The sequence below is a fragment of the Mustela nivalis genome, assembly GCF_964662115.1.
Source record: "Mustela nivalis genome assembly, chromosome: 9".
Classification (NCBI taxonomy): domain Eukaryota; kingdom Metazoa; phylum Chordata; class Mammalia; order Carnivora; family Mustelidae; genus Mustela; species Mustela nivalis.
The window spans coordinates 15,728,483-15,753,451 of record NC_139028.1 but is presented as its reverse complement, the minus strand read 5'-3'; the positions used below and the strand labels follow the sequence as shown (position 1 = coordinate 15,753,451).

The 24,969-nt window shown below is 49.0% G+C and overlaps 1 protein-coding gene and 1 long non-coding RNA gene across 3 annotated transcripts; one reads left to right on the top strand and one right to left on the bottom strand.

The window, feature by feature from the left end:
* The first annotated feature begins 187 nt into the window (after positions 1 to 187).
* POU2AF1 (POU class 2 homeobox associating factor 1) lies at positions 188 to 24,969 on the top strand. Of its 2 annotated transcripts, none has more exons than XM_082684300.1 (5): positions 188 to 751; positions 18,777 to 18,907; positions 19,377 to 19,419; positions 19,503 to 19,768; positions 22,885 to 24,969. In XM_082684300.1, the coding sequence occupies exons 1-5, from the start codon at positions 736 to 738 to the stop codon at positions 23,197 to 23,199; spliced, it is 771 nt and encodes a 256-aa protein (XP_082540426.1). In that variant the 5' UTR covers positions 188 to 735; the 3' UTR covers positions 23,200 to 24,969. The 2 variants fall into 2 exon arrangements, with proteins under 2 accessions (XP_082540426.1, XP_082540425.1); XM_082684299.1 differs by lacking the exon at positions 188 to 751 and adding an exon at positions 17,286 to 17,574.
* On the bottom strand, positions 7,348 to 16,250 carry LOC309841409. The gene is made up of 2 exons (XR_014299120.1): positions 16,124 to 16,250; positions 7,348 to 10,874 (listed from the first exon to the last, which is right to left on the bottom strand). It is a non-coding gene; the product is annotated as an uncharacterized lncRNA (long non-coding RNA).

The window sequence follows — 24,969 nt, the reverse complement described above, 5'->3', positions numbered from 1 at the left end:
TTAGGCATGATTAAGCTTTGCCATTTTGGTAGTGGCTGGGGTACAAGGGAGGGACTACTGTGTTTCAAAATGGAATAAACAGAAAAGCAGTATTAAAAGAATGAAGAGGTTGTTTAGTGAGGCTTGAAGAGACGACAGGTGTTTCCTCCTGTGTTGAGAACCAGTGACCCCTGGGAATTGCATTTCCTGTTGAGCAGGGCCCATGGCGGATTGAGTCCTGCTGACCTGCCTGTGGCAGAGAAGGCTGAATGGGCACCACAGGAAACACAAAGGTGTCCAGGGGTCTTTTGGGCTCCTCATGAGTGTGGAGGGCCCTGAGACCTGACACGCGTGCTCGCACAGCTCACGCCCACAGACACGCTCACCCTCCCCACACACGATCACATCGCACTCTGGGGCCGTGTCTGGATGGCCAGGGCCTCCTGCGTTGAGCTGTTGTTCGGATCCAGCTGGCTGGCTCCGTGAGTCCAGCGGTCTGTAGCCAGGGGGCCTCTGAGGGCGCACACAGTGGGGTGACAGGCAGCCTTGCTGAAGAAAAAGTGCGCCCGTGCCTGAGGTGGGAGGATGTGATGACGCGGTGGCCCCCGCGCAGCGGGAACTCGGGCCTTTAAAAAGCTGAGGAAACAGGCTGTGAGCAAAGCCGTGGCTACACTGGAGGAAAGCACACCCAGGCCTCACATTCAAGAAGCCAAACTGTCTGCTTCAAAGAGAAAGGGCAACATCCTGTCACAGGCCATGCTCTGGCAAAAACGTAAGTGGTTCGGCCGTGGCTGTCAGAGCCCTGTCAGCACAGGTAGGCGCCGGGAGCTCCCCAGCGAGCCTGGGACTTCTCGGAGAGGATGTGGTCGTGATGGAGGCCACTGGGTTCTGGGTCCCCAGCCAGGGAGGGGCAGCTCAGGGGTGAGGTGGGCGACGGAGCCCGATGGAGAAACCGACCTGTCAGAGGTGATGCTAAGTTTCCAGGCTGGAGGGGAACGAACGAGTGTTCCAAGGTGGGACAGCTCATCGTGTCTCCGCCGTGAGGCATGAATCACCGTGCGGAGGAAAGACCAGCTCATGATTCACACAGTGAAAAGCCAAATGTGACACTGGTTTGGGGCCGAGAGGGGGAAGCCATGGAGTCCTTTCCATGACTGGCTTTATTTTTCGCAAACAGCTGCTCTTGAACTCGAGGTGCCACTCCTTGGGCCCGTTTCTCTCTGGGTTGCTTGGCTTTCTGCTGAGGGCATGATTGGCTGCTGTGAGTGCCCTGGGACCGTCTGGAAAGTTGGCTTCGCCAGGCATGTCTTGGCTCGCTCCACGGCCCTGCCTCTTGTCATTCTTCTTTGTGCTCTGTGGCAAGGCTGGTGTGTCCCCGTGTAAGGGGGCAGCGGGTTTATCTTTAACCTCCGTGTTTATCCCTGGGGTTGGATGGAACAACCGTGAACTTTATTTTCCATTATGTGGGATCAAAGAGACTCGTGTTATTAATAATTGAAAGCATACAGTGAGTATCTACAACATTCCTTTCTTAAAATAACAAAGTCAACTCAACAGCCTCATGAGAGTCGAACGTTTGGGGGGCTCGGTTCTGTACTTCCTCGAGAATGAAATATTACCAAAAAATTGCTCTGTCTCTTCAAAGGGGCTTAGCTCTTTAAAATGCCTTTTAATGAGTTTATGTACACCCTGCTTCAAGCAAACTTAATGAAAAAGAATGTAGATTTACAGAAAAAGATAAATTGGGGAGTGTTTATTTTAGTAACAGATATTCTCTTGGGGGCCTTCAAGTTCTAAAAATATACTTTCACTGATTAAAACATAACTTACAGCCTCTTTATCACCAACTCATTGTTTCCTTTATTTCTTGTGTAAATTCTCTGGAATTAAGCTTGTTAATATATAATTCCGAGGAGCGATTTCAAAATTTCTCCGACTGTGAAGTCTCTTTGTTTGATACTGGCAAGATGCATTTTTTTTTTTTTTTTCATAAAAAGAGATGAACTTTAATTTGGGCTTGAGAGCTATGGGCTCCTTCCAAGAGAATCAGAGATACGCTGACACGGGCAGTGTGCACGGCTACTGAAGGAGAGGGGAACAGCAGCCAGCCCCAGGGAAGTTGGGGCTGAAAGCAGATGGGCACTCCTGTCTTTACTGGAAGCTGATGAGGGTCCATATGCCCTTACCCTTAGCGCTGAATAATGGTGGGTTTTATGTGAGCTCTTGAGGAACTTTTGCCTTGGTTACTACTTATTCAGAGCAAGTCACTTTCCTTTTTTATTTTTATTTTTTTTAAATCTTTAGGTTTCACATGAGTAAAGTGGGGTAAAAATTATACTCATTCCTCAGAGCCACGCTTACCTTGGTAAGCTGAGATGCCTCCACCATGGTATGGACGGCTTTGGTTTCCCTCAGTGTCTAAGATATACCAGCTACGTTCCTGCCTTCATGAGCTACCGTGTTCCCCACTCTTGGTTATGCACTACATTCTTCCTTCCTTAATTCCTCTGAAGAGAGTAGCAGTTTTTTGTTTTGTTTTGTTTTTTTTCGAAAGAGATGCTGGAGGCATGTTTCCTGCTCACACCCTGGACGCCAGTCGCGTCCAGCAAAACTCCATCCTTGGGAGACCACGTTGTAAGCTCATCTGTGGAATAAGTGGGGTGAATAGTTCTACACATTCAGATGCACACTGTCAAAATCCTCTTTAATTGTCCTTTGGCACCTCAAAGGAAATTAGGAAAGGGCCCAGGCACTGGACCCATCCCCTTACCCCTCCAAGTAAAACCCTTGGCCAGGGGCACTGAGGGGACCTGGGTGCCTGGATCCTGTGGGGAACCAGTAAAAAAAGGAAGCATCATCAGCCCACTTAGAATCACCTGATGGAAGGGCACAGTTTGAAATCAGACGCCAAGAGTGCTGAAAAGGCACTTTCTTTTTTGAGAAAACACCCTCGGGCCATGATCTGAAATGACTGTACTATGGCGTTCTGGAAAGGGTTAAGAAAACACCCACTTTGTAAATGCTGCCTCCTCCCTACCTGGCCCAGGATCCCTGTTTGTGGACTAAACGTGAACACGGTGATTCAGAGCAGCTCAGACCTGCTGGCACACAGAAGTGGAAATCTGCAAGCCCCATTCATGGTTCTGAGCTTTGCTTCACTGGCCGGCAGATTCTCCTTCTGGGTCCAGGACTTGGTCCTGGAGGCCCTGCGTAGATGTGAAGGCATAGCCGCTCCAACCAGAGGCCCTTGTTCAGGCCAACTTGTCACAGTGCAGTAGGAGCGGCAGGAGCGAGGGAGTGAGACAGGTCTGGGTTTGAAAGCTGGCTCTGCAGCTCATTCAACCTTTGCTGATTCTGAAAAATCTGCAAAATGGGGGTTTTCATGCCTGCCTTATGAGGTTTTATTTGGAGTGAAAGTAGGGAATGTGGTAGTGTCATCAAGTCTTTGGAGAGTGGGGAGGGTGCACCTTCCATCATCCGACACGTCTCCTGTGCCCATCTGGAGGGATCAGAGTTCTGCTAACTTCCTTCCAGGCTGTGCTTTTCCAAACACTTTGACTGGAGCCGTTAAAAAGGCCTGATCAAAATATTCTTGAGTGATAGAATCTTTCAAACGGTGTTCCAAGGGTCTAAATCAGAGGTCTGCAGACCACAGTCTGAGTGCCAAATTGGCCCCATCACCCGTTTTTGCAAATAAAATAGTATTGGGACTTGGCCATCTCTCTTTGTTTGAATATTGCCCAGGGCTGGTTTTCCTACGTCAGAAGCACTGAGTAGGTGCTACAGAGAATATATATATGGACTACAAAGCCAAGAATATTCACTATCTGGTCCATTAGAGGAAAAAGTTTGCTGTCCTCTGGGCTAAATGATTTGGGTCATACTTTACATGCTATTTCCTTAGGTTTCTCTGTATCCTGTGCACAGGGCCAACACCAGTGGGAGATAAAACCTGCAGTCCATTGATTAAATGATTTGCATAAAGCCAAAATTTGATCTGATGGACTTCTTCTGTAATAGCTATGAAACTGTGTACAATAAACTCAACACATTTCTAACATTTGTTAGAAAATGAATGAATCACACTTTGCTTTTTATTGTTGTTATTTGTGTAAGGGAAAGACGTAATGTGATCATGAAAGGCGGGCTGACTGATTTTCTCTGAACTGGCCGCTTGTCTTGATGTCCCGTAGATGTGGCTCCAGTGTGCGGGGAGGGAGGCACAACAGGAACACGAAACAGTAACTGTTGAACTCTCACAGCACAGATGTGCCTTTGCTCCCAGATGTCAATGGAGTAGAGGTTCCCAGACAGACAAATTACAGTCTCAAAATTCTCATGAATGTAGAACTCTGGATTTACTCCAGGGTTCCAGTGAATAGCCGATTTCTGTAGGGAAGCTAAAAAACCAGTTAAACCTAAGGAAAACCTGTAATAACCCTGTAATATCTGAAACCGCATCTATTGCAGAAACTCAGGAAAAAGTAATACAGGTTTTGTGGAGCACTGCTCACATTTCTGTTGTGTGTCACAACCTTTGTCCCCTTTGTAAGCATCTTTACTTTTCACCAAGTTTATTTACTGACTCAGTAGTTCTTGCTGATAAGAACAAGTCAAGTCTAAAGGACAGACACAGACTCATAAGCCCAGAAGAAAGTGAAATAAGGGACAAACATCTACCAGGCACACAGATTAGTTGGTAAAAGAGCAGTAATTTTCAAAGTGGACCCTTTACGTCCTTCTCCTTGTATTTATTAAAGGAAAATGCCAACTTTGTTTTTTTCTTATCTCCGACTTTGTTTTTCTCCGCAAGTCAGAGGTTTGGAAGTCTTTCTTCCAGTTCATATCTGCAAATCCGTTCTGTGGTGAGGAACAAAGAAGAACTAAGGTGGTCTACACTTACTGGCTAAAAATCTGCTCATTTAATTTGTTTAGAAGTTCTCTGGATTTTTGCTTTTAAACCTTTCCATTACAAAATAAAGGTATGAGGTTCTTTCCCCCCACTCTGACTTCTTTCTAAAGAAGTTTATTTTCCTACTATGTCCACCAATTTCTGACTTTGATCCATCCAAAGTTGGCTGATTATCAATGTAAGTTTCACAATTATGAAATACTTATCGATGTTCTAGTTTTCTCATTTTTGTAGAACAATTGTATGATACGAGCGGGCCTGCCAGGGATGGAGAGGCCTTTACTGGAAACTTCTTGTCCTGGTTGTGTAATGCTACGGACAAAACATTGTTGTTGGAGGCAGGAGATATGGAGTTTACTTTCCAATGTTATTAGGTGCGGGGCTCCCAGCAAACCACCTAGTCACTCTGGGTCTCAGCATCCTGGCTGTAAAAAGGGAATTGCCTTTACGTGGCTAAGAGGCAGGGAGATTGAACTTGACCCAAGTTCTTTTCCAGCTATAACTGCTGGGCTTTCATGAAGGCTTATACAAAATAAATCCAAGTTTCAAACACTAGTCTTTAGTCTAACAGAAAGCATTCCTCCCACTGCACAGAGAAGTGCTTTTCAACCGTGGCGACAGGTCGGAGTCCTCTGAGAAATTCAAAAAATACGAAAGTCCAGGTCCCAACCCAGAGGTTCTCATTAAAATGCCCTGGGCATTAGATTTTCCAGTCTTCCCAGGCAATCTGAATGAGCAGCCAAGGTGAGAACTACTGACCTAGAAGTTGCAGGGAAGGGCTTCTAATATACCTTTGAATGGTTTACCTATGCGCCCAGCCCTTTCTATCCTTTCCATGGGGACAATCCCAGCTGTGGGGCACGAGCACTCACTTGGCACTCCACAGGGCACCGAGTGATCTGTTGCATCGGTTTAACAGCATTTGGTTGCTAGTGAAGAGACCTGAAACAAGATGGATTTAAACAAGACAGTGGTGCACGTTCTCTCACACCGAAGTCTCCAGTAAGCCGGGTGGGACTGCATGCAGACTTCTGTCTTTCTGGTCGGCTGTCCTAGGCACGGGGATCTTGCTCTCCAAGTTGTCTCGCAGATGCCACTTTAGCTCCAGCCACCACATCCATGTTTTGGACAAGGAAAAAGAAGAGCAAAGAAAGGCAAGGAGGTCACACCTCCTGCCACCCCACCACGACTGCCGACACCTAACGGCCGCTTGGATCTACAAGGGAGGATCGTGTCATTGTGTCGTGGGCACACGGACATCCACCCCCGTACCGTGGGGCACGGTAGTAAGAGAGGTGAGGGCTGATGCGGGGTGCAGCAGCTGCCAGTGTGTACCACACTTGGGATGGATTCTCTCCTTTAATCCTCACAGAAGCTCCACGAGGTAGGTTCTGGGCTAAGCTCCATTTCACAGATGGCAAGATGGAAGCTTGGAGATTAGGTTAGTAAGTCAGCCTGAATATCGTCTTACAAAGCTGTGCCGTATCTCTGCTGTGGGCCTTGGCTCACCCCGAGGAGTGGGAGGGTGCTCTGGGTGAAGGCACAGGCCTTCCACGGCAGGTAAAGGAGCAGAAACCCAACGGCAACAATGAAGCGGCCAGGTGGTGGGTTCCGGGGCCTCCTTCGCAGACTTGGTCTGACATTTCACGTTGCTTACTGCAAGGAATAAGGTCTCTGCGTCTATACCTCCTCTACTGGGCTCTTTCACAGATTTTTCAGCTGTAGTGGGAGGGCCTGAAGGCGAGAGAGCAATCTAGACTCTTTCCCCCCAAACCCAGCCCATCTGGCAGCCTGAGCTGGGACCCCTCCAGGCTTCTGCCTCCGTGGTGCTTCCTTCCTCCTAAAGCATCTAGACTTTGGAAGAGTCAGACTATCCCTTCACACATGTGCCCAGGTGTGTGCATGTGAGTGGTGTGGTGTGGAAAGCAACATATAGAGAACAGGGGTTTATTTGGAACCAGAAAGTGACATCTCTGTTCTCTCTGTGCTGTTAGTGGTTTAAAGCTTAGCCTCTGGGGGAGGCGGATCCAAGTCTGAATCCTAGACCCAGGCCTCACTGGTCACAGGGTCCCAACAGCCCTTCTGTCTCACTCTGCTGCCACTTCCTAAATATGTAACAGGACCACGGTTCTTACTTCTTTGCTTCATGGGGCTATGGTAGGTGTTTACTACGGCTCTTCGCATGAAGTCAAGGCTCAATAATAAATATTAGTTACTATTCTTATTTTCCCGCTCTCTCTCTCTCTCTACCTCTGAGAATAAAACTTATGCAGCTAATTATAGATGGTGATTCGTGTGGCCTCTGAGTTCTGCATTTCTTGTGAAACAGCACGGCACACATTTCCAGTCTTGTAACTTGTGGTGGGGTTCGTGATCAGGGCTAAGGCTGATGGCTGAGATGGCCATTCTGGGACCAAACCGGGAACCTGGGCCATTTTCTACCACGCCTCATAAGGCAGCAGGCTTGTACTGACTGACAAACTGTGTTTGTTTTCTTTTAATTCACAAGATTGGACTTGAGGTTTATAATCTAGCTGTCAGGAGACTGACCCTTGAATTTTGTAAGAAATAGCACAAATGATACTGAAAACTGAAACAGCAATGTGCTGCCTTTCTTAGTAATGGTTTCATTAGTATCACTTTCTGGGAAGCACCGGCAGCCAAAGAATGATAAACCAGAGTCATTCTTAGACCAGGTGTTGGGACCAAAAAGGATTTGACCACCCTTAAGAAAAGCTGAATTACTTTTTAATCCTCTAGAAAGACTCTTAGATTTAACAGGAAGATAGGAAGTGTACAAAGATTTCTACCACTTCCCTAGGACTGCTAAATGTTGGGGAGACAGAAAAGAGGAAAAAAAGGGAGGAAGGAGAGTTGAAAGCAGGAGCAAGTTTTAATGCTGGATGAAGGCAACACTGATTCAGGAGAGAAAGACATAGAAAGAAAATCGATCATCCCTTTCTTGTCCCATGCATGTGTGCAATGACCTGATAATGGAATTATTCTTAGTAGAGAAATCAAGCAGTGAGATACATTATCTTCAGTGGGAGGAAGGGGAAGATGTAATCAGGGATGGTCTCCCGGAGCATATGGCATTGGATATAGACACTCAAGAATAAATGATAGTTAGACTTCTTGCTTAGATCTTGGGAGACGAAGAGGCATGTTAGGACATAACATACGAGCATTGGGAAGGAAACCCAAGGATGTCTAGGCTCGTGTTTACAATATTTTTTGACACAAATGTCTTTGTTCAAGCCAAACCTGCTGTAGAACTCCAATACGAAAATAAAAATGGAAGAGTTTTGGGAGGATTCTGAAGCTCTGATTGCTCACTGACATCCAGACTCCCCTGCTTCCTTCTCTTCATTGGCAAGTACAGGTGCCTCCACTGTATTCCAGGGTTTTTAGATCACAGCTTGACAACTGTGACTCGGGCCAGTCCTCTACTCCTTCAGCCAGATCCCTGATAGCCGGTCACAGGTCCTTGGTTTAAGTGCTTCTGGGGTCAAGACCACACTCCTGGAGCAAAGTGAGTCACTGTGAAGCATGTCGTATTGGGCTCCATAAAGCTACGAAGCTGTGAAGGTCATGTTTTTAGTCTATGTCAGTATCTTGTGAACAAAGAAAGGAGTATGTTCCTCAAAGATTGACCTGGTGACTCCTTTCCCAGGCTTGCTAGTCTGATAACTTCTTCACGGTCCTTCATGGGGAAATGTCTCCACATCCTGAGACCACTGGCTAGTACGCAGAGACTTGGCAAAAAAGCTCATCTTGATTGGCAGTTTATCTCACATCATGAATCACTTACGAGGGCTGACTTCACTCATAGTCTATGCCCAGGTCGCCACAAACCTTAGGGCTGGAGCACTTAGATCTGACCCTGAATATAGAGCTGGTGCTGGGTCCTCCGAGGAATTGGTACCAGGAAAAGTTGATTTCTTTACTAATAATCTCTTTGGTATGAAATCCCAAACTAGTTATTGTTTAAATCAAGGAACAAACAAGTGCGTTTCTTCTCCTTCAGCTGCCTAACCATAGGTTTTTCCTGTTCTCGATCAGACTGGCAATTCTAGATTCAGGCTCTGGGTCTTAATCTAATAAGGAAAGATATTCTATCTCCTCTGCTCAGTGTCCTCACCCTGGTGCTAACTTGCTATAGAATTTGGGTGGGCACCTTAGGGTGGGCTCACCCCCAATAAGGTCTTTTGCTCTTAGTGTAGTCTGTCTCTTTCCCCATTCTGATCCCTGTTGCTCCTGATAAAGTAAAGCCAATGCCCAATATATCAGCCAGAATTCTGCCTTACTCGGATGGGCGATAAAAATTCCCTCCCTCACTGCCAAAGAGCCTTCCTGTGTATACTGCCATGTTCCATCCCATATGGGATATGTGCTCTTAGGTTTCTAGGCCTTTGGAGAAGTACCATGACTATGGCCTCAGTCATCGCTCTGTCCCTGTCCTTTGGGAGATACATAAAAGTCCCCTGAGGGGCTACATCTGAGGTCAGGGACAAAGGCATGCCATCTTACTCTGCCTCACAAAAATCTCTAAGTTTCTCCTTCTTGGAGTTGCCCTTTAAAAACTTAACTCTACCCCAAGCCTACTCCTCTGCTGGCTTCTAAAGAAAGAAGTCCTTCTGTTCAGTTCATGATATCTCTGTAAGACACCAGTGCTAGGATTCTGATGTCTCCTGTTCAGGCTTGTCTTGTTTGCAAATGAGGTCCTTGACTAGTTTCTCTGCACCAACATGGGCCCCCTGTTTCCTAAACATGGCTGTCCTGCTGCTTGGGGACACCAGGCCCAGGCCTGAGGGATGACTTCTAAGAGCACAATGAAAGAAGGCTGAGACAGGCCTTGCTGGCAGCAGAAGGCTCTGGGTTTGCTGATAGGGAATTCAGTATCAGGATATAGCAGGACAAGGGTGAGTTAGAGCCCCACCAGGGCTAGCTACTTCTCTGATGAATGATAGGCTGAGATCCTAGGAAATACACCTGTTTGCTGAGTACCTATTATGTACTAAGTGCTTAACTATGTTAGTTAAAAAAAAAAATCCTCACAATCATCCTGTGAGATGGATATCATTACTCTCATTTAGTAAACAGGGAAACTGAGGCACATACATGCTAAGCGATTTGCCAGGGGTCACACAGTGGTAAGCTACATAGTAGGCTTTCCAAACTAGATCTGCTTGAGTCCCAACAACATCATACCACTTTTCAATGCCAATGATTTTAGGGTTCCATTAGATGCTTCTCCCCACTCCCAGTTGAAATAAGTCCACCCTTAGATGGAGGTAGGTTCTTACTTCCCTGAGAGCAGTTGTAGCCTGATTCAAACGCTCCTACAAATATGAATCTCAGGAAGTTAGATTTGAGACAGTATAGAACTCCTGGTGACAGCCGATTTCCATCTTGGATTTGGAGTTCCTAGGGCTGGTCTTCCTCTAGTGGGCTAATTGGCCAAGATAGGAAAGGACCAGTTGGTGAAACAACTTTGGGGTTCATTTAGGATCCCTAGGCTGGGAGTGCTTTGTATGTGTTGGGCAAGACTTATATTCACGGTGTGGGTTGAGCCTCCCCCAGACCAGACTCCCTGCATTGGGGGTGGGGTGACCGTGCCTCGTGCACTCTCCTCTTTATGAAGCCCCCACAGACTGGGGAACCCCTGCTTGCTAACTCATGTAAGTCTCACTGAATCAAGTGGAGGTGGAAATCAGCCCAACCTGCCAGGACCCTTGAGCCATGAGGCAGAGAGAGCTCTGTCACAGTTTGTGATTCTAGGTCTGCTGATGCATTTATTTAATTAATGTCTATCTCCCATTCGACTAGACGGTGAGCTCCACGATGGCAGGGACCTGGTTGACTCTGCTTAGCCAGTATTTGTTCAGGGCACGTTCTGCCAGGGCTCTCTGAGTCTTGTCCCCTCGTCTGGGAGTCAGTGTATCTCAGATGGGAGCCTTTTCTGCTCCAGTGACCCCAGTTTCTGTAAGAGAAGGGCAGATGCAGCTGGTTTCTCAGGTGGACCTATCCACTGTCATTTCAGTCAAAAGTACCAAAAATAAAACTTTGCGGGGAATTGCTCAGGTCTCTCAGTTCTCGTCACTCATGTGAGCAGACTGCTGGTAACCTTCTCAGTGACTTCTTTTTCCTCTCTCAGATGGGAAATACTATTTCTTGGGGAAACTGGCAGTCAAGGGAGACAGGATCAGGGTGGTCCAAGCCCGGACTCTGACATGAGGAATGAGGGTCAGAATGGGGCAGGGGACATTTGTTGACTGATCTCTGGGGTTATCCAGAGAAACAAAGGGACTTGCCCAGGCCGGCGTCAAGCAGGTGGTGAGGAACTGAACTTGGAATCAGAGGTCTTGGGTTTAGCTGATGATACACTTGTTTACGAGTATGGACTTGGGTAAGTCACTTAATGTCTCTGGGCATCGTGCTCCTCATCGGTGGAAAGGAGGGTGAAGACCTCCCCTGCCAATTTCAGAAGTTGTGGTGAGGCCTCAGACGAAATCATTCAGGTCAGTCATAGAAAACTGTGCCAAACTGAGTTCCTGGGGGTTAAGGTTGTGACCAAGGAAACACGGGGACCTTCAGCGTGCATGCATTCACTGTGCCTGAGTCTTCACGAAGAAGAGGCAGAACACGGACACTGTCCCCGGGAGTGCAGAGAGGAATCCAAGAGCCTTGTGTGCCCTGCTCGCTCTGCAGGAAGTCTGGAGGGAGTTGGGACACATGGTGCGGAATGCACTGAGAGCTCCTGGGGGGAAGGCTGTCTCAGCAGCAGCACCCATGAAGACAGTCTGAAGGCTCTGGTTCTAGTGGTCTTTTGGCTGACCTCACTCAATTAATCCAGGCAATCCTGAGGCTGTGGAGTGGAAACTTGGTGGATGCAAGTGGGGTATAAGCAAATTGGCTATTTAAGCCCAACATAATCCGAGAGGAGTGTGTGACCACCCTGGGTGGCCATTCCAGGCCAGCTGGGACTTCCCTTAAACAGGGATCACTGGCTCCTAGACCCTGTGCTCTGTGGCTCTGTGGTTCTAAGACTGAACAAGCCTCTGTGGTCACATCAGATGTACTTTAGGATCCTCCCCTACCTCTTCTTTCTCAGGCTGTTCCCTTCAGGCCCACCCAGGTCTGTAGCGCTTCTCTATCCATTCCCAGTGACCACTTGGGATCATGGCAGGTCAGTCACTTGGATGGTTCTAATCAAATGATGATTGATCAAATGATGGTTGACACTGAGCTCCTTGGGGTTGACAGGAACGTGCCTCTTAGGATGGGGCCAAAGAGGGGAAATGTCACTACTTTCCCCTTCTCTTCTCTGATCAGACCAGAAAGTCTGGGATCACCCGCCATCTTGGAGCTCTCCTGATGGACATACTAGTCTACATATCAAGACCTCGTGGCTTGTTCCTTTTTGGCTGCCCCAGCAATGTTACAAGCAACATCAAGTTGTAATTCAGTTGAGGTTCCACTTTCTTGTATCTTCTGAACACCCTTATCTTTTTTTAAGATTTATTTATCTGATAGAGAGAGTGTGCATGCACCAGTGTGCGTGTACAAGAGGGGAGATTGGCAGAGGAGGGAATCTTCAAGCAGACTTCCTACTGAGCATGGAAATGTCCAGGGGCTCGATCTCAAGACCCATGAGATCACAACACGAACCAAAAATAAGAATCAGACCTTTAACCGACAAGTCACCCAGGCACCATTCCTCTGAACACATTTAAAGGCACTTTCTTGTTGATCTATCTTTTTCCACTCTGCCCTGCGTGTTATCCAGATTGCTAGAATATATGAGTGACGTGGTGATACTTCCTGGCCGCAGAGCCTTTGCAGCTCAAACATTACTGGATGGAAAGCCTGCATTTACATGCATACGAGATCTCTTTGTTGGCCTCCATTAAAAAAAAAAAAGTAAACTGCAATCTAGTGTAAATTGGACGGGAGAACTTTCTGTAGCGTGTCAAGTCCGGTCTTTGGCCAAAGCCCAAGTTCTTTCTTCCTGTCTGGAAAAAAAATCAGCCATTGTCCACAAATGCAAAGAACAAATTTGAAAACTCTGAGATCTTTAGCAGAAGACAAATGCTCACATCAGTTTTTCAGTTAAGGATGTGGATAATCCTTTGGCCGACCTGAGCTAAACTTTCCCAGGAGCCCTCAACTTTCTTGGGCCGAGAACACAAACAGATTTCTTTACATTAAAGTGAAAAGTGTCAGCAACTTTTATGACTTTGCTTTCAGTTAGAAGCTAGGACAAGTTTGTTAGCCCTAGGCTTGAATTCCTATTGTTCAATTATTTGTTTTTGGTTTTGCTACACGTAAAGAGAAAATTATTTGTTTTTCTCCTTAGAGTCTTTTTTTTTTTTTTTAAATAATACTGAAGTTTCAGCAGCAAAAGAGAATAATAATTACTGTGGTTATGTGGAGGAATCCACAGTGTGTCATGTGTCCTTCTGGGCTATAGGAAGGTTTTGTCTTTCAAAATGGTCTTGTGTGGCTTCAGGCTTGAGCTCACCCAGTCAGTTATAAATGGAAAGCCCTTTCAGTGAGCTAGATTGTCAAGATGGGTGACATGGGTGCCTCTTCCTGGCTCCCTGAGGAGAGAAATGCAGGTTGTACCCTGAATCCCAACTAGCCTTTAGAGCAGGGATTTTATTTTATTTTATTTTACTTTATTTTATTTATTTATTTGACAGACAGAGATCACAAGTAGGTGGAGAGGCAGGCAGAGAGAGAGGAAGCAGGCTCCCTGCTGAGCAGAGAGCCCAATGCGGGGCTCGACCCCAGGACTCTGAGATCATGACCTAAGCCGGAGGCAGAGGCTTAACTCACTGAGCCACCCAGGCGCCCCTAGAGCAGAGATCTTAACTGGTGTTCAACTTACTGCCGGGCCCTGGTGGTTCATGGGAAATCTGCAAAAGGACAGCGACTGGGAGAAGGGTCTTCTTTCCAGAGGATCTTGGAGGCTGTTCTAGGTAACACCCATCTGAAGAGGCTCTCTGAAAGCTGCCCGGAGAAGTTACAGTGAAAATGCCCGAGTGTTGGCTCCACTAGGAGCCATTAGGAGGGACATACGTCCTTAGCTGAGTAGCTCCCTCACTGTGGTGTGAATGTGGTTTGCATGGGGTCATTAAATAAACAAGTGCAGACAATTTTGCATATGTGCTCGGTGATATTTGTTATATCTTCTTCAAGGAACTGGAGGGCCACGTTTATTTAAATCAGTAGAATCCATGCATTCCCTCAGCTTGGTGCAAAGACGCAAAAGCAGAGTGACCAGTTGGCTTGGTCTGTCATGGTCTGTGCTCTCCAGAAGAACAACAGCTGTTGGACTCTTATTTTTGTGATGTGGAGCATGTCTGGGTGTGTGGCAGGGGGAACTGAAATGTCTTCTGCTGACTTTTTATACCTTCAGATTTTTTCATCGCTCGTTTTGGAAAAGGGAAGCCCTCACTGGGGCCAAATTTATAGGTTTTTCTGTAAACGAGTCTTTTTTGTTGTTTTTCACCCAAACTCCACTGGTGACTGACTTCCAGTGGTGGGAAGGTAATGTGGCTGAACTTCTCACTGTGATAAAGGAGATTCCTAGCAAGGCTCATGTTTAGGTGGAAAGACTTTTTCTCAGTGGCGGACACTTGGCGGACACCTGGATGTTCCCGGGAGACTTAACGACCTTCATACCACAGGAGAAATGGTGAGGAGGCATCAGTCTTGGAGGACATGCTACCTGGTGCTGCAGTTTGATGAGGGGCTGTTAAAACCTCTGGTCAACTCTGCTCTGGGATACTGGGCTTTCATCCTCTCTGTGCGTGTATTACCACTTTGGCCTTCTGGTTTATTTTCTTTGCCTCTTATTATTACTTTGAGAAGTTATTTTAAGAATCTTAAATTTTTCTTTGAAATATCCTAGTTTAGTTTTCTGTAAGCTAGCTCAGCTCAGGGATCCAGAAGCCCCGAGGCAAAGCAATCATCATTTCAGACAAAGTTCTTTTCCTATTCCAAATGTGTATCTGTGGACTGGTGGTGGTAGGGAATACAGTGTTTACTGTAGAATTAGAAACATTTATTGTTGCTTCCCAAAGGTCGGTGTGCAAGGCACTGATTCCAAGTTTTGGCTTTGCAAATACACTTGGCCATGGGGGTCCTTTGGGAATTGTCCTGAGGCTTCTGATTCCAATGGGTTATGGCCACTTTGCAAAGACACTGTCAGAAGCACCCTTGCTCTGGCCTGCACACTTGCTGTCAGCTGCAGGATTCCCTGATGGCGGGTTGTGCACTCACAGGTGGGGAGGCAGGAGATCCTTGAGAGCTGTGGGAGTTTTGTGACTGCAGCAGGAAGAGGTGGGGACTTAGAAACTAGTCTCCATATGGCTGTTGTGCTGGGCACACCTGTTGACACTGTGGGTTCTGAGGAAGTCCAGACATCAGAGGCCGATACCCTCTGCTTGCAGCACCTCCCCCAAGCCCTCTTTGTTCATTGATTCGAAAACAACAGGAGGCAGGAAGCTGACACTTGACAAGATCCTGGAAATGCCCAGCTGGGCCCTTGGCAGCCGAGTGTTTGATGTATCCACTTCATGGGAGGGAGTGGGCTCGGGAGTCCTGTGGCCCTTCCCCAGAAGTGTACATGCAAATCAGAGGGGGTTAGCCTCGTACTTGTCTTTGAGCTGGTCTGAGGTGCTTGCCTGTGGGATCGAGCCTTTCTTGTCCCCCAGCTGAATCAGCAGTGTGACCACACTGCGGAGACCCCCATATAACCCTGTTCCCGAGTTTCTCCCAAGTACAGCCTCAGGCTGTGCCCCAATCGCAGGCACACAGCTGGAGTGATACAGGTGTGAACGACGCCAATGTGGCTGTGCACGACTGAGAATGAGTGAGCAGAGTGTGGGAGGGCAGGTCGCCCTGTTCTCTGGGCCATCAGGCCCCACCTGGGTGGGCTCTGGGGCCAACGCTGGGCATCCACGATCAGGAGGGGAAGTGGCACATGGAACATGTGCAGGGGTGAGGCACCCAGAAAGAGAGTTACAAGGATTCAGAACATGTCATTAAGAAATAGCAGGAAGGATGGGATGTTCATTCAGACTCTACAGGAGACCTGGTATCTGTCTCCAGATGCTGGACAGGGATACTACTACCAACATGAATGATAATACTAGCTCGCATTTATTTAATGCGTCCTCAGTGCAAGCTCTGTGTTAAGCATTTACTCTAACCGGCACGTACCTTTAGGATCCTCCCTGTGCAGACGAGAAGGCCGCAGACAGATTATGAATGGCGAGCGCCATCAGAAGGCAAATGCAAGGAAGAATGGTGTTTGTTACCATGTGGCAGGTCAAGTCCACAGAAGAGCTTCCAGATGGTGTCACTCCGCAGAGGAAGGCGGAAGTGGCTGGGGGCGGGGAAAGACGAGAATCTGTAACATAGGTGGACGTGGCTTTGGAAGCACCCCCTGTGTTATGGCAGTGAGTCCACACCACCACTGTAGGACATGAATGAGCGAAGCCCAGGGGTATTAAAAAATCATCTGAGACCTCTCTATCTGTAAATGACGGCCTGATTTGAATACAGGCTATTTTAGGCTCTCGAGTCCATAGTTAATGCTGCTTGTAGGAATACCTGCTCACAGGTGGTCCTGGGGCTCTGGCCCCAGGCTGGGTCTCTCAGCTCCACATTCCGGCGTCCGTGTCCATTTCAAGCACCCTCACAACTGTTCCATTGCTGTCTCCCCCAGTAGAGGCAAGAGGCATGCAGGCAGGGCCCACTGTGGTGCCGTTCAATAATGTGTTCTTAGTGCCCTAGGATAGTTGAGAGAATGATTGAGTATCGGTAGAGATCCCTTACAATGGGGGAAATCAAGAAGAGGATGGATAATCAATCTATTAGGATGTTAGAGGGGGATTCTTGTATGAGATCGGAGATGAATCATCAGTGGTTCTAACCCAGCAAAGCTTCAGAATCTGAAGGACTTTGAAAATATAGATTCCGAGGCCACGTCAACATCCCCCAGAATGAGAACTCTCTGGAAGCCTGGGTAACCAACCGCATTGTGCATGCCTTCCCGGTCAGGTCTGCTGCTCGCCCAGGTCAGGAAGCTGCCTTGCACGCATCTGAGTCAGGGGTTCTCTCATCGTGTTTCTCTAGGGCTCTGCACACCCTCTTTCCCTCCTCCTGCTGCCTGTCTCTGCCTGCTAGGCTTCCAGGTCAGGCTGTGTGTGCGCCTGGAGCATGGCTGGGGGTCTGGTGCTAGGTCAGGCCTGGGTTCTTATCAGCTGGGTATTTACTGAGCAAAGTTCAGCCAGAGCCGCACTGTGGTTCCGGGTTTAATAGGTACCCAGGCTTTCAAGCTTTTGATCAGAGCCCAGGTCCCTGGGGCCCTTATCGCTGGATGATAAGGGACTCCCTGTGTGAGTCCCCTGGGCCAGTGGTACTCACTCTTCTTGGCTGACCCAAGCCTGCCCTTTAAAGGCCCGGGGCCCTAGACTGTGGGCCATCTGGATGGGTAGACGGTCACTGCCCAGCCATGACCGCTGCTGGCTTGCTCTCCCTGGCCAGGAGGTGCCCTGTTCCAGCCCAGTGCTTTGGCCTCCCAGCTTTGATGACAAAAGGCACAGCGAACCTTCTCACAGCCGCAAGGCTGGATACCTTCTGGTCCCAAGTATGTGGCTCAGCATCGGGTATGTGTCCTCTGGCCTGTGGGCTACAGAGAACCCCAGGAACCATTCACCATAGCCCATTCTAAAGGTCTGGGCACATTCTAAAGGGCAGCACATTTCAAATCACCATCCAACCCGCTAATCAACAAAGACCTTACTGAGATTGCTATGGACATGCTACCTGGGAGGTTATCGAGAAAGAAGGTATAATAGCTCACCTTGACAAGTTCATAATCTAGTTAGGGGCATAAGAAATTTATAACCAAAGGGTTACTCGTTATTATACAGCAGACTGCAAACTTATTAAATGCTCACTCTGCACCTGATTTTATACTAAACACCTACTATGCTTCCCATTTACTAGGCCAGTGACTCCTTATGACATTCCTTTATAGGAAATTGCAGAGAGGGTTAGTAACTTGATGGAGTCACACAGCTAGAACGTGGCAGGGGCAGACCTCAAGGCCTGTACCATAGGGACTCAGAGTGTCTGCTCTTAGGCCAGCCTCTAGAGCCCCCTATGCAGACCTCCACACGGGTCTAAGAGATTGGAGGAGGAAGCCACTTCTGTGGGCAGCCGTGGGCACCCAGGAGGGTTGTGCTAGGTCTTCAGCCAGGACTGGTCAGGAAGCTGAGAAGTGTAAGCAGGAATCCTGACCATGGGAAATCTCAAGTAAAGACGAGGATATGAGGGGCGCCTGGGTGGCTCAGTGGGTTAAGCCTCTGTCTTTGGCTCAGGTCATGATCTCAGGGTCCTCGGATTGAGCCCCACATCAGATCCTCTACTCAGCTGGGAGTCTGCTTCCCCCTCTCTCTCTGCCTGCCTCTCTGCCTACTTGTGGTCGCTATCAGATAAATAAAATCTTAAAAAAAAAAAAAAAAAAGACAAGGACATGAGAACACAAGGAACACGAAGAGAAGTCGGGGTTCATGTCCGGCCAGAGTCAGGGTGTATGTAGCACTTCGTGTGCAAACTGGTTAGAAAATGGGTTAAGCTAACACAGCCCAGGACTTTCCATTGCACATGAAGTTTGCAGGCCTTAATCGGTGGGATGAAAAGGAGCCATAGAAGGTTTGGGGCAGGAGGAGGGGTGATACTCGGGGAAACTGTCCAGGAAGTCTGGCGGGTCCTCTGTGTTCAGGCACAGCTGAGGGCAGCGGGCGCCCTAGGGTGGGGGTTTGCCCCAGAGGGACATGAGCACCAGTGACATTGCTTTTCACAGCCACAGCTCCAGAACAAGCCCCAGCCCCGCCCCGGCCATACCAGGGCGTCCGCGTGAAGGAGCCGGTGAAGGAACTGCTCCGGAGGAAACGTGGCCACGCCAGCAGTGGGGCGGCTGTCACACCTACGGCGGTGAGCGGGCCACCGCGGCCAGTGTGTGTGTGCACATGCGTGTGCGGCTTCGTGCCCCACAGGGTGGGATGGGGATGGGAGCGTGTTACCCTGCGCTATGGGATGCTCTCTGAGGCCAGGCAGCTGACACATTACCATGGTGTGGCTGATGAAGAACAGACCCGGGGTGGAACGAGTCAGGGATCCCCGTAAAAGTAGGAAGAAGGGGAGGGGCTGGCTGGCTCAGCGGGGGGCAGGGGGGGGTGGGGGGGAGAACTCCCACAGTCCTGGCCTGAGCTGGTGGCTTCCCACGGTAAGAGGACCCTGCCAGTTCCCTAAGTGCACAGGTTCTTGCTAAATGGAAACACGAATCCCCCGAAGTATGGGGGTGACAGTTGGTGGGTGGGTTTTGCTCCTCGAGGCAAGTTTTCCGAGGAGGGCGGGTTGGAGACAGCTGAGCTCTAATCGGTGTCTTCCCTTCTCCCTCTAGGTGGTGCTGCCCCATCAGCCCCTGGCGACCTACACCACAGTGGGTAAGCGCTCCCGCAGCCCTGGGGACGCCCCACAGGCCCATCTGGGTGACACCTGCAGCTCTGCTATTTCCTTCTTCTCACAGGTCCTTCCTGCCTTGACATGGAGGTCTCTGCTTCCACGGTGACCGAGGAGGGGGCCCTGTGTGCCGGCTGGCTCTCCCAGCCTGCCCCGGCAACCCTCCAACCCCTGGCCCCGTGGACACCCTACACGGAATACGTGTCCCACGAAGCTGTCAGCTGCCCCTACTCAGCGGACATGTACGTGCAGCCCATGTGCCCGAGCTACACGGTGGTGGGGCCCTCCTCCGTGCTGACCTACGCGTCCCAGCCACTCATCACCAATGTCACGGTACGTCTGACAAGGGCAGAGCTGCACCAACCCAGGCTAAGGGCCCCTGTGGAACACGGGCTGACTTCCTGACCCCAATCATTCCTGCTACTGACCTGCAGGATAATGGGGTTGTCAAGCCCACCCCGTCCTGCAGGGAGGCCAGCTCCTGTTCCCAGTGGCCTACAAGAGCTGCCACAAAGAAAACTCAGGGCCACCCCGTCATCCCTCAGGCACTGCAGGGTTGGGGTGTTCTCCAGCTATTCTGCCCTTTATCTCCTCTGCTGCCCCCAAAGCAGCAAGTCTTGGTTAGAAGTTCAAGTTTTCAGTGAATGCGGTATCAGGGAGGTGTGCATGGGGCCTTGGACTAGAGTCCACGTTCTCTTTCTATTCAGGTAGCTTGGGGGGGGGGGCAATTGTTCACTCAGCAATGCGATTTTCCAGGTGAGCTTGAGGCTAAGTAACAGGTGATACAACTTTTCAGAAAACTACTTTTTTTAAAGATTATTTTTAGGGGGGCTCCTGGGTGGCTCAGACGCTAAGCGTCTGCCTTCGGCTCAGGTCATGATCACAGGGTTCTGGGATTGAGCCCTGCATTGGGCTCCCTACTTGGCGGGAAGCCTGCTTTTCCCTTTTCCCTCTCCCATTCCCCCTGCTATGTTCCCTCTCTTACTGTGTCCCTCTCTCTCAAATAAATAAATAAAATCTTCAGGGAAAAAAAAAAGATTTTTAGAGACAGAGAGAGATTGCACATGTGAGTGGAGGGAAGGGTAGAGGGAGAGAGTCCTCAAGCAGACTCCTCGCGGAGCACAGAGCTCAGTGGGGCTTGATCTTATGACCCTGAGGTCAAGACCTGAGCCAAAACTGAGTTGGATGCTCAACCAACTGAGACACCCAGGGACCCCAAAGAAAACTACTGCTGATGAAGTCAGACCCACCCGCAGGGCAACGTTTTGAGTGCTGCCTCTAGCTACAGATTGCCTGGGTTTGTATCACTGTGCCTTCACTTAGGAGCTATGAGACCCGAGACTGAGTGACTTAATTTCTCTGAGCCTTGGTGTCCTCATCTGTGAGTTGGGAATACTAACAAGAGGGCTGATGTCAGGATCAGCTGGGATGATACTTATGGAGGACTTAGCATCATCCCTGGCATACAGATAACATTCCATAAATGTTACTATCATCGGCTAAGGTCAGGCAGCAACATTAACCGAGGGCAGCCTCCAAGTGCCAGATGGGAAAGGAATGAAGAAAGCACGAGAGATACTTTTACATGAGTGGTACCTGTTTGATCAAAGGAATGGGAATCCCCCAAGTGTTGAGAGGAGAAGACAGCTGTATCCAGCTTCAGTTCAGGGAAGACTGGGGCAGGCAGACTCAGGAGTAGCTGCAAAGCCCACATTGACGCGGGAGCTTGCTTGGGTTCCCTGCCTCCCACCCATCTCCTTCAAGGGCTCAGCATCATTCTGACGCTCCTGCCTTTTCATCACCATCCAGGCAAGGGCCCCCAGAAGCCCTCCTACCCCATGCCCCCTGGCTACTCAGTAAACCAGTTGTAGGGCCTACAGATGCTGGTTAGGAAGGAGTGAATTCAACACAGTTCCCAAGCAACTCATTTCCATATCAGGAGCCTTGGGTGGGGGTGGTAGGCGCCATCTAACTGGTCCCAGTCATTTCAGTCCCAAGGATCTCAAGGATTTCATTATTTATCTTTCATTAGCCCCAACTCCTACTGTGAAAGGCTCTACGTATCTCTATTTATTAAGAAATAATTTATTTGTTTTACTGCTTTGTAAACGAATTCATCAAAGCTGGTTCAAGCTACCAGTCAGCACTCGTGATGAGCAGGAGATAAGACCTTGTGCAGCACTGGGTTGACGGAATTCCATCTCTGAGCCAAGAAACCGTGCTGCTGCAGTGACCTGCATGGGTTTATGACTCAAAAAAAGGATTGCCCTGTGCATTTTTGAAGTACTAGAAACAGTAAGGCTTTGTCAGGAGGCTGGAAGACCTTGGAGATGCTTTCCAGCTCCAGCATTCTCTAGGAAAACACCCTAGAGACTTGCTAGAGACTTGCTACTCACACCGCAGCCCGTGGACCAGCCACACTGGCATCACCAAGAATCTGACTGGACATGCAGAGTCCCAGGCCCTATTCCAGACCTCCTGGACCAAAATCTGCATTGTCACAAGATTCCCAGGAAACTGAAATAAGCTCATCCCATTAAAGTGAACTCTAATGGTTTGTTCTCAGAACACAGCGGCAACTGGACAGTGGGAACTAGGGGCAGCAGGGGGAGATCTGGGCCTCGCTCACATCATTTCATGCAGGGACCTTCCTCTTCCACCTGCTTCCTCAGCTGTAGGAGACAGTAGGAATCCAGGCCCTGCCTCTCATGCAGGCTTGACCTCAGGTTGCTGCACAGGGGAGAGGCACTATTTGCAGGGCACCTGAGAAGATGGCCCTGGGATAACCAGGGGGTGCCCAGCTCAGAGACGGAGGAGGATGAGGACATAGAAGGTGCTAGAAGCTCTAAGGAAAGTCTTGTCTACTAACGGAGTGGTGCTTCCCCAGCACCCAGGTCTGGCTCAGAGCACAAAGGAGGGGCGTGGAGCTGTGTTGGCCCAGGTGGACTCCAGGATATCAGAGCTGCCGTATGGGGCCAGGACTGTCTTTGTGTCTAGGCAGGACAGTGACCACTTTTGGGACGCAGCTACTATGCCATAGGACAGGCTCGTTTTCACTGATTTTTAAGATGTACATGTCCCCCGACCCACATTTTAGTATACCTGAAGTTGGGATGGAATGTGTATTCAATAAAATCTGGAAAAGTGTCTCTAATCAGCTCGGCCCTATGGCATCAGTCTTATTCATAACTCTCTTTACAGAGGAGAAAATGGATGCTTGGGGAGGTAGCATGAGCAAGGACATAGCTAGTGAGGGACAGAGTCAGGGACCCAGCTGAACTGTGTGTGGCTTCTCCCTTGGGGGAGACTCTGAGCGGGTGGAGACAGAGCCCCTGGAGGGAGACAGCAGGCAAGGGGCATGGAGAGACCCCCATGAGGACAAAGACAGACAAGGATAAGTGGGTGCCCCCACTTTGCTAACCCTCGGTCCTGTGTCTTCCCCGTCACAGACAAGAAGCGCAGCTGCGCCCACAGTGGGGCCCCAGCTGGACGGCCCGGAGCACCAGGCACCTCTCACCTATTTCCCGTGGCCTCAGCCCCTGTCCACGCTGCCCACCTCGACCCTGCAGTACCAGCCTCCGGCCCCAGCCCTGCCTGGGCCCCAGTTCGTACAGCTGCCCATCTCCATCCCCGAGCCAGTCCTTCAGGACATGGAGGACCCCAGGAGAGCCATGAATTCCCTGACCATCGACAAGCTGCTTTTGGAGGAAGAGGATGGTGACGCCTACGCACTCAACCACACGCTCTCCGTGGAGGGCTTTTAGGGTATACTCCTGATGCTGGGATTTAAAACAGGATTCAAATCAGGGAACAGGATTCACATCTGTTTGGAATGGTCACGTTATGACAGTCCTTGGCACCCCCAACTAGAGTGAGAGACCTTCCCTTCCTTCCTTTCTTCCTTTTCCCTTCCTCTCTCCCTCCATCCCTCCCTTCTATCCTTCCTCATTTCTTTATCCATTTCTGTTCCTTTTGGAGAAGGAATTACAGGGATTTTAGTGATGATATTGATGCCACTGTTGCAAACCTATGACCCAGGTGCTTTTTTTTTTTTTTTTTTTTTGCCTCATTTCATTCACTGGAGCAAGCAGCAGCCTGGCTGAGCTGTCCTCAGGCCTGTGAAGCCCTGCCCTGCCCTCTGTCACTTGGAGGTGGAAGGGGTGTCCTACCGTACCTCCACGGGCAGACCCCCGCCAGAGTCCTTGAGTTGTCCATTCCCATAGTTGCTCCTTCGTTTGCGGTTTTCAGGGCTGGCCAGACTTACAGTCTCAGGCAGCAGAGTCTCAAGGCCTGGGGCTCTGGGAGGTGGAGGGGTGGTGGTCCTGAGAGAAAAGGGAACGTCAGAGTGGGTCGGGGCTGGGTCAAGGGACAGAGGAGGGAGGGGAATAAGGTGTGTGTATATGGGGGTGGAGGGCAGGGCTGGGTTGAGTTGAAAGAAGAGGCTGAGGACCCATTTAACCCCAGATTACTGGTTATTAAGTAGAATAAACTCAACAAAAATATTGGTTTAATGGACAGTTTTGCTGCTGTCCTTGAGGACACCTGCAAGGAAAGCTGGGCTCCTGTAACCAGGATGCACAGGTCTGACTGCCTCCTCCTATGGGCAGACCCTCTGTGGTGCTTGCTGGGTGGGGAGCCAAGACCCACCAAAGCCCAGGGGTGACTGCGTCCTTGCTGCCTCACTGTGCTTCTTGTGTGTCTAAAAAAAAACTCCATAAGCCACCACAATGTGGAGCCTTGGCCTCCTTCCTAAGCACCGTCCTTCCTGGGGCCTTCTAGAGCCTCAGCTGGAAGAACCGCTAGGTTTCATTTAGATTTTTATTGTTTTGCTGGGGAATTGCAGATCTGCAGGTGCTTGGGCACAGGTGTTGCTGGGGCTACAGGGCTGCTGACGGGTGCTGTGCTTTGAGATCCAGCACATCCATCTGCCAATACCAGTGTGAGTGTCAGGCAAACACGCTAGTTGGTGGAGTCCATGTCCAAGTGACAAACTTTTCTCAGAAATGATGGCTTCATGGGCACATTTCCTTTCCCATCTTCAGTAAAAACTCCAGAAAGTTGCCTTTTATTGGATTTTTTTTCTGCTTTGGGATTATTGGGACCCACATTTCTCAGCATCTGCCTTTTAAAATCCTATTACAAATATCTTGAATTGTTTGTATTTGGACTTAATATTTAGATTTAAAAGGTTAAAATTTTCAATACCATATTTACATCTTTGTTAGTAGTGATGTTGAGTAGACAGAGAAGAGGAGGCCTCAGGCCCATTTCGTTTCCTAGAGAAAACACTATCCAAGATTTTTCAGCTTATTGTTTGAGAGTTTGAGATAACAGAAGTGATCTCCATGAGGGAGTCTCAGGTGGGACAAACTAGCATAGAAATAAAGTACTTTAAGTATTTGCTAAGATTTATATGATGACTTTTTTTTCCCTCCTTAGCTTGGGGTACAAGGTCTTGGTTGTAATAGTTTCTCTAGGTTTCTTTCTGGTTTTTCCTGCTAAGATAGAAACATTTTAATAAAGATTCGCTCAGA

Coding starts and splice junctions, on each gene's coding strand:
- POU2AF1 (XM_082684299.1), top strand. CDS start 17,421: ATGACCGCTGCTGGCTTGCTCTCCCTGGCCAGGAGGTGCCCTGTTCCA. Junction 19,420..19,502: donor GGCGACCTACACCACAGTGG/GTAAGCGCTCCC, acceptor TTCTTCTCACAG/GTCCTTCCTGCCTTGACATG. Junction 19,769..22,884: donor CACTCATCACCAATGTCACG/GTACGTCTGACA, acceptor TCCCCGTCACAG/ACAAGAAGCGCAGCTGCGCC.